General features: G+C 34.1%; 1 protein-coding gene across 2 annotated transcripts; it reads right to left on the bottom strand.

Moving 5' to 3' along the window:
- Positions 1 to 4,006: 4,006 nt before the first annotated feature.
- On the bottom strand, positions 4,007 to 9,221 carry LOC116159544 (transcription factor Adf-1-like). Of its 2 annotated transcripts, none has more exons than XM_031472547.1 (2): positions 8,984 to 9,221; positions 4,007 to 4,719 (listed from the first exon to the last, which is right to left on the bottom strand). In XM_031472547.1, the coding sequence occupies exons 1-2, from the start codon at positions 9,138 to 9,140 to the stop codon at positions 4,127 to 4,129; spliced, it is 750 nt and encodes a 249-aa protein (XP_031328407.1). In that variant the 5' UTR covers positions 9,141 to 9,221; the 3' UTR covers positions 4,007 to 4,126. The 2 variants fall into 2 exon arrangements, with proteins under 2 accessions (XP_031328407.1, XP_031328408.1); XM_031472548.1 differs by lacking the exon at positions 8,984 to 9,221 and adding an exon at positions 8,827 to 8,960.
- Between the last annotated feature and the right edge of the window lie 273 nt (positions 9,222 to 9,494).

Genomic DNA, 9,494 nt, shown 5'->3' with positions numbered 1-9,494 from the left:
CAATTTATACCTAAATTACTTGTTTTTTAAATGAATTTTCATGTTATTTATGTAATATTATTCTATATGTTTCATGTATATATGACATATGTTATGTTTATGTTTTATACTATTTTCGGACGAGTGTAAGCATTACTTTAATATATTAACACAAATAAATTACTATTACTATACTTTTCGGATTCAGCGGGTGAATTTTACTTAGTAATTACAAGTTTGAACATTTACATTTCTGACCAACTGTATCTTGTAGAAAATTCGATTCTAAACAAATTTATGTCTATTGATTTTTTCCCTCGGAACAATAGCTAATGAGTAATTCGCAGTTAAATGCGATAAAATCGACTATTTCCCTTTTTTCGTTTTTTGTATTATAACAGATGTTGCAGGAGTTCCCGACCAGGGAGACTATGATTTTCGGGTTCAGCGATGAGTATGGGCCGTTTGATAAAATTAATGAGTTTTTCTGACTGTTTATTGTGATTTTCGCTTACGATTGCTAAGGAAACGGTTTGAGACTTTTACAATCTGATTTCAACGAGAAATTGGACCAAATCCGTTAACTTTTCTGAGAACTGCGGTAAGTCTTGACAGTGCTAAATAAATCATTGATGCGATAAGTATATAAATTTGAAGATAACTTATTAATACGGATTTATGTAAATTTAAACTGAACTTTCATTACTTACTTTGTAAGTGAGAAAATTCACTATTGTTTAAATAAATACTTAAATTCATTTACAATTCTGCAAATTCACCAAAAGACTGAAACAGCTGCTTACATTAGACGACCGATATTTCCAATGAAATCGAACTATTGCAAATATGCTTAAGCACGGTCCAAAGAGGGTTCTGAATTATTTTTAAATGCCACTCACATGCAAGCAAAATATGCATTTAACAAGACTATTCTATAACTGTTTTTGATGAAGATCCGCTACCACTAGTCATTTTGGTGTTAGATATGCTTATTGTTATAAATTTCTAAAATTTCCTGATTTCGGCATGAAACCTTTTAGTCCAGTATGCGGAGCAGTCAGAAGGGCCGATTCCTGCAAAAGGTGGTGTAAACGATTTTATCATTTTAAGTGGTCCATTTGGGTTCAAATAACATGTATTTGAAGAGTGCACACCGATTTTTTCCCGGCACAACTTTTGGCAGCCATAAAACCTCAAAATGTTCGGACCTCATTCAGTTTTTCGCTTAAAACTCGAAAACGGTCCATATTTTATGAATAACACTTCTTTAGTAAATTAAAGAAAACACAATTCTGCGTCGATCAAAAGATGAACAAACAAAATCGGTCCAATATAAAAATTTTTACAGCGATCAAAGAAATTCCTTAAGCTCCCCGCCAATTCCTGGACATCCACGGGAATCCCTGAAATCGGGTAAAATTGCTTATAAATCCTCAGAAATCCTTTCGAAATCTTCTTAAATTCTTCCCCATTCTTGCTTTTGACACTCCATTCCAATACTTTACTACCGCCGCTTTCATATAGAAAAACCTACGCTTCGTCACGCACCTTCTCACAGGTATTATAAATTAATAACAATATTTTGCGATTGTTATATTTCAAATACTGCGTGGCAATATTGAGTAAAACAATTAGAAGCTAAAGTTTATTTTTGAACGAGCCAAAGAAAGCTATTTCAGTGACAAAATGCAATTGGAAGGTAGACATGTGAGAATGAAAATTAATTTAGAACACAATCTCATGGGTTAAAAAATTGTAGTTCACATGTCATATTTTATCAGGAACGACTTCATTCGGTACGGCAAAACAATTATTGAAAGGTAAAAGTGACCGCACGTGCAGATAAGCGCATCAGGTGATTAATCTCTACCTGCTTACGTTACCGCCCCTCCATCAAAAATATAACTTATGACCAAATCATTCGATCGTGTTAACGCGAAGTGCAGTGCATCTTGTGCGGAATGGTCTCCAAAAATTCCAAATGGTTCGAAGCAGGAAAGCTAAGGGTGAATTTTGACAAGCACAGATTAGGTGCCGCGTAAAATGCAGTAAGTAATTTGGATTTTTACATTTAAACATTGGGCATACAATGCAAAATGATTTTGAAGTTGGACAATAGGTGAAGTGTGACTAAATATTGTGTATCGAAAGTTACCTCCACACATGTAAATGCCGTGATTTTCAATCAATCATTATCCAAATCAAAAATTTATACACGACAGTAATCATCTTATCTATCCAAGTCTAAATTAGAAACACATGTGTAGTCTATTGCGTCGGCCGTGTCGGCATTTTAAACAGGTGTTTAGAAGTCTGTTGATAATTTCATTCTTATCAAAAACCGCACTTGCCTTTTTATTAGCTTTAATAATAATTGTCGCAGAGTTTACTAATTTTGAAATCGAAACATGCAACTTAAGATTATTGTGTCACATCATGCCTAAAAACTATACAAAAAGGGTGACTAGGAGTTTCATTCTTTCTCTCTGCATTCATGTTAAATCCGAGTCCTTATTAGAGGCATTTAATTGGTCCAAAAATGCATTCAATATATCAACGTATTCACAAACTTCATTAGCGTTGAAGAATCGAAAAGTGGATTTTCATTTTTCGCATTTTCAGACCAGATAATTTTGTCTTGAACTTGTTAGTATTATTAGGTATCTCTTGCAAGAGTGTTTAATGGTATTTGTCTCAGCAACCATGACAAATGGAACGATTGAACTTACGGCTATACCCAGGTTTGGAGCATGCCTTTCTGATTTGTAAAGTTCCTACCCCATGAGGTGCTTTTTTTTATCCCCAAACGACGCCCCGAGGGATATTGTAAAACGTAAAGCACATTAGAAATGCTGTCGAAAATTCAAATTCATTAGCCCATTGCGTAAAGACGTGGTTTGGGTAAGTGTAACATCTAAAATGACGGTTTTAGAAATGTTTTAAATTTCGAGGGCTATTTATCAAACCAAGCTCATTAAATTTTATATGAAAATTAACCAAAAATACTGTAGTTGAAGCGTGTTAGTTAAAGAATTTCGGAAATGAAAATTATGGTGGTAACGCAACCACAAACGATGTTTTGAGAATAGAAGTTTTGGTGTGTTTTAAAAGACAAGTACCTTACAATTTAGAAATAACTTGAAATAATGTAGAAGGTCGAAAATTATTAGTAACTTGAACAAAAGACGTGGTTTTGACAAGCATTACACCCAAAACAATGTTCTTAGGGACTTTACAAGTTTGGGGTTGCTGTTTTCATGACGCAGCATCTTACAATTTATATATGAAATGAAATACACTTTCGCTTGCCAGTTATTAGATAAGGGGTAAGGCTTAAACGTCACAAATGCCGCTGCTTAGTGACATGAGGGCGTCAGTTGCAGTGAAAGGGTGGTGTTGGGAGAGCCATTCGAGCAAGTTGGATGAGTCTTGTTCATTCCGGCTAATTCAAAAATTTCCAACAAATTTGAAATAAATTTTTGGCACTTTTTGAACTCGGATGTCCTACAATCTTTAGGAAGGGGGTAGTGTATTTTACCGTTCCTTTAGAAGCCACAACGCAAAAAAAAGCTTAACTCAGTTTTGTAGAAAAGTTGGAAAAAATGGGTGTTTATTGATCGCTTTTAATAATTTTTCTATTGGACCGATTATGTTTGTTCATCCTTTGATCGACGCAGAGGTTTTTTGTTTTCTTTTTTTTACTAAAGAAGTGTTATTCATAAAATATGGATCGTTTTCGAGTTTTAAGCGAAAAATTGAAAAAGGTTCAAACATTTTGTGTTTTTTTGGTTGCCAAAAGTTGCGTCGGGAAAAAATTGGTGTGCACTCTTCAAATCCATGTTATTTGAACCCAAATGGACCATTTAAAATAATAAAATCTTTTACACCACCTTTTGCAGGTCAAAATTATCTGCATACTGGACTATTTGGAAATAAGCCGCAAAAGTTTGGAAATTAATCAGATTTTCAAGCTTTGGGGCGGCTAATTCTTTTTGGGCAGATCATTCGAAATTCGTATACGACAAAATCCAATTAATTGCGTACCAACTATAATTTTAACATAATTTAACATTCTACTTCAGTTCTGACTACAAAAGTCAATGTACATAAGAAAAAATCTTAAAACCAAGGCTAAAACAAAACTAATCTAAAAAACATTAAACGAATTGTCTCTTTGTCCGTCGTACAATTCTTCATGAATAATCTTTTCAATCTTCATACGTAACGGTAGTTTCCTTGCCATTGGTACCTGTTTGAAATGGGGATATAAACTTAAAAGAAATTGCAAATCATCATCGTTGGGATAGTTAGCGGTCGATTTTTCCTCCACGTCTCTGTTTTCTATTTCACTGTCAGTGTCTAATTGATGAGTGGATTGTGGGGTTCCGTTTTCATGATTACTTTGCTTTCTTTTAACGCCCCTTTCTACTTTTACGGGAGATTCGGGTGAAAAGTCGTGGTTTATGGACAAAGGATCCTCACTGGACTCGTTGCTCTCTTGCATTGTGCCCTCAAATGTGACGGAGGAGTAGTCAGGTTCAATAGATACTATTTCGGAGCCCTTCAGAGATATATCTAGCACTTTCGACTTGGTGCTCAGTACGATATCCTTGATAAAGTCCATGTGCTGGAAGTACCTCCATTTTGGGGTGCCCAACAGTTGGGGGTTGTCGATTACTCGTAGAAGTAGTTTTCGGTAGGAATCGCGTAAATTTTTCCATCTCGCTTTTACAATCTCTTCTGAAAAAGAAACAAAAAATAAATATAACAGCAAAACTTTCCCTGGTTATTTAGGAGGGGATCTCGCAAGCTAGTAGGAAAATAACTCAATCTAATATGCATTTTTGTTTTCAAAAACGACCATCTGTATGTCTCCCTTTATTCACTTGATTTAAGAATCACTAGCATAACAGTATACCAGTTATAGAATTTATCTTTTCATGTTCGACTTGTTGAAGATGGCGATCGTTTCAAAATAGTGAATCCACACCACATTTGGCAAGATTTCGTTTTACATCAAAATGTTGCATATTAACAATATTGGAGAATTTTTGGTGTATAAGCACTTATATCTTGTGTGAGTGTTTTTTTTACAAAAATTTAGCAGTACATATTACTTTTCCGGGAGACCCAAAGTTTCTAAAAAGAGTATTTTAGGGCCATTTTCAAGAAGGTTTTGTAAGAAGAATTTTATTTCTAAAAAGTATGCAAGAAGGGTTTTATCAAAAATCCTACATTACTAGCGACGCTTCTAAAGTTTCGAAAAAATTCTGTTTGAGGAATATCTTGAGAATATTCCTAAAAATTTTTCAAACAGGTTTCTAAAGAAATTTGTAAGTTATCTGAAGTTCGCTAAAAAGATTTCTGAAAGACCCCCAAAATGTTTGAAGGAAAATTTAAAAAAATGTTTACTAAACCTCGAAGAGGATTTTCAACAATTGCAAATTGCAAATAAATACCTTCCAGATAAATTTGTAGGAACCGCCATATTTCCTAAAATTACTAAAAAGGTTTCCAGAAGGACTTTATCTAAGAAGATTTCTATCAATATAAACGTGTACACATTACTGTGATTTTACATGCAATGCGCTGCCAATAATATTGATTTCCATATTTTAGGCTACTACCCGTAAACACAAAGTTCCATCTTGAGTATTTTTTTAAAGCTTCTCATTCTAATTATATAAAAACAAACTATATCGATACCGAATATCTAACATAATCACACCCATAAAGCCATAAAAACCCGACTTTTGTGTTAACGTTTAAAGTCTTTTTGGTTTATAGTCAATAGGGTAAAATTACATAGATGTAAGACCAAAAAGGTAATATTATTTTCATGTCAGAATGGACATAGTTTAACATACAACTTATTTTTTAATACATTTTTATTACTTGTGAGTTTCTAGTAAATCACATCAGCTTTCTTATTTCTTATGGACACCATATTGGATTTTTACGTAACTCGATAGAGGAAAAAATTACAAAACCAGTGAGACTAACTTATTTCATTTATGAATTTTTGTCTTGAAATGTACAATGTATTTCTTATGAGAATAATTCCATGGCTGATTGTAATTGAAACCAAATTCATTCATCTACTGCCATGGAATTATTACCATAAGAACTACTGTGCTACAAAAAAAGAGTTGCTGTCGAGTCGCCTTTGGAAGTTCAAGTTAAGTACGATGTCCCACCAACAAAAATTCCAAAGGTGACTCCACGGCAACTCCTTTTTGATCGCATAGTATTTAATTTGCCCTTCCAAAGGTGACTGGACGTCAATCCTTTTTTGATTGCCCATTATATTGTAAACTTCAAGGCGAAAATTCAAGGTTTATATACAAAAGTAAAACGAATTCCCATTAAAAAAATTTGTGTTACGGTATGCTGATCTGGTGGGACAGCATCAACCCCTTCTTAAGGTGTGTCGTAAAAATGATAGATGCGAGAAGATCTTGAGGATCGTCCGGTATTCAGTTTTATTGGATTTTTGTGCTTATAAATTATATATGGTTATAAAATCAGATTGAAATGAACTGTCAAAAAATACATTGTGCATGTGCATCAGTGCGCTAACTGTTATTTTTTTATGGATTTTTCTGAAATTTTAAATAGAGGAAGGAATGATTGCATTCAAAATAAATTCTACACACGCAGACTAAAAACACATAAAACAATTATTTTGCACATGCCCAGATCCACATTCGTTATTTGTGAACCATTCCTTCTTAAATTTTTTAGGGTAGGATTCTTCTTCCAAATTAAATTAAGTAGCACGTCAAAAAAGGATTGCACATGTACAACACTAGCTTTCTTATTTGTGACCGGATTTTTACGAAAGTTTAACAGAAGTTGCATCTTATAAATGGAAAATTAATGCGAGTGGAAATGCGATTTTGTAAATCGTTTACCCTTTCCTTTTTAACTTGTTTGTTATATGCAATGACTATAGCGTTATTCTCGGCGTTATTATATGCATAACAAAACAGTGCAACAGATACACATGCTTGTATTAATAGCTTATGGTACACTTTTTTCTGCTATAACTATTAAAAAATGCTGACTATTCTAAAGAGGTTTTAAAACTTATTTTCTGTAAAAGTAGTTCAAAACCACAGGGATCCACGGACGAACAAACAGGTAACAAGAGCACATTTTCCTAATCGATAAAAACATTCGGTGTGCACACCCGGCACAAACTTCAAAAAAATTAACTTTGAAAATGGCCTCTTAAGCCCACTCCCAAATAAATGTTCAAGAAACAAAAAATTTAAGGAGCTTTTATTTTTGAACGTGCTGATTTAAAATCAATGACATCATTTCATATAACTGGTGTCCGACATCCTTAATTTTAATCGCAATATTTGATATACATTGGTGTACAATCACCCTTAATTTGAACATGCTCGTTCCCACTACGTTCATAAAAAAGAGTTTGAAAATTAATTGTAAGAAAATAAAGCCTTCAGGTAAAAATTTTATTAGAGCTATTTAACGGATGATGTGTGATGAAATGTCACTTTTTACATACAACGAAACGATTAACACTTAAGAAAAATGGCACGACATAAACAATGTCAACAATGATTAATACCTATATAGCAAACAAGTTAAAAATATAATATAGAATATTCTATTTAAAAAAAACCATGTTAACATCACAAAACTTTTATGGAACACTCTGTATACAAATATTTTTAGTGATAAACGAGGTGTCTCACAATACACTTTCCTCTAGTGTCGACCACGTGGGCGCTATCGGCCGCCTAGAGAGTAAGGTTATGTATCATATTAGCCGGGTAGAATTAGTTTACGCACTAAATATTTCAATGATTATTACTTTATATTGAAATATTTTCTTCCCTAATTATTTTACACCAAAGTTGTAAATAAAATATTTTTTTGTAGATTTTAAAATTCAGCGTCTATTCATTTGCCCATTTGTAACTTTTTGATGCAAATCATAGAAATTAAGGAAATTATACATGAGCATTTTAGCAAAAATCACCTGTGCCGTGAAATTATTAAAACAGAAATTCGTCCATGCTGCGTACCTACTACAAAGCAAATGCTAAATTCTAATTTATTTAATTTTACCAGTTTCCTGAATTGAAAAATAATAAATGAGGGCACGAGCAGACGTAAATTTTTCAAGCTACAAGAAACCTACTTGCAACTTTGCTCTAACTTAATTAGGGGAGAAAATATTTCGATATAAAGTAATTAGCATTGAAATCCCTAAGCGTGTAAACCGCTTCCACACCCTGTATGTAAAGGAAGTAAGCTCGGAAGTAAGCAATGACTTTAGTGCATAAAAGATAAAACAATCAAAATGGGATCGGTTTTTGACGTAATCTTGATTGTAGGTTAACTACATACATACACAATATATATTTTTTAATAATTGGTTACTTTCAACAAAATGTTCATTTCTTAATTCTTTTATTGTTATTGAAATGAATGTCGTCGTAGGAACCATCGCACCCAAAAGTTCTTTTACGATAGACCTTATGCATACAGTAATTTAGTAGCGAATTAGCCCGCCACCAGTAATATTCATAGCGAATGTAATAATGAATATTACCCGATTGTATGCAGTATGATAAATCGAAAGGTAAACCTGTACATTCTAATTGTGGAGCCCGCGATAGGAAGCACGCACAACATTCGAAGGCGGGCGAACGAACCGACGATGACGCGCGTCACACGCTTGGTTTAAAGTTCATTCACGAAACATGTACCTACCTAATACTCGAAGTGTGTGTTAATGTAAAATCGTTATATTAAAATCGAGCTGATACAGAAATCGGTGTAAATCGTGCTTTAGGCGGTAACGAAACTTACCGCCTGCAAATAATTGAAGGTTTGTGTTTTCTAGCGTCAAGCGTGACCGTGGCCATGCCATTTGGCGCATGACGCATGTCCGTTGTGAACGTGGAACGCGCAAACCTTTAACTCAACTAAGCGTCCGATTTTATAGAAAGGAAAACGTTAAACTCACTTGTAGATTTCATTTGCTCGGCGACGTCCTCCCAAATTACCTCCCTGGCCGGTGTGTCTATTCTATCCCATAACGTTTTATCCCATAAAGCTCTACGTATCTTGATATTCTGTATTAGTTGGTAGTTGTTCATTGAGGGACAATTAGGCGGCGACATGAACCCGCCGTTGCACGTAAAGGACTGCGGTGCGGTGAGACGAGTACGGCTGGCGAAAGCGACACGAATGTCTCTCGGCGAAGCGACGCCATCGTACTATGCGGTATTCCTACCGAAAAAACAATCGTCCTGTGTAGTTTATGAGATTGGATTTCTTTCTTTTGCATTTCAGTTGGCAGTTCGATTTAGTTTGACGATTATGAAATAAACAGTAGCTAAACGAACTGTATGAGTTGCATTAAATAGTCTTATCTCATTTGATAACAAATTGTTTACATAATCCAACTGTTTCAGTCACCTCGTAAATAAATTATTTAGATCTCATCAATGATACTGACACAAGGATACAACCTA

The sequence above is a fragment of the Photinus pyralis genome, unplaced genomic scaffold (assembly GCF_008802855.1).
Source record: "Photinus pyralis isolate 1611_PpyrPB1 unplaced genomic scaffold, Ppyr1.3 Ppyr1.4_LG1, whole genome shotgun sequence".
In the NCBI taxonomy this organism is placed as follows: domain Eukaryota; kingdom Metazoa; phylum Arthropoda; class Insecta; order Coleoptera; family Lampyridae; genus Photinus; species Photinus pyralis.
Note: the sequence above shows the minus strand (reverse complement) of the source record. Positions and strands in the feature narration are given on the sequence as shown.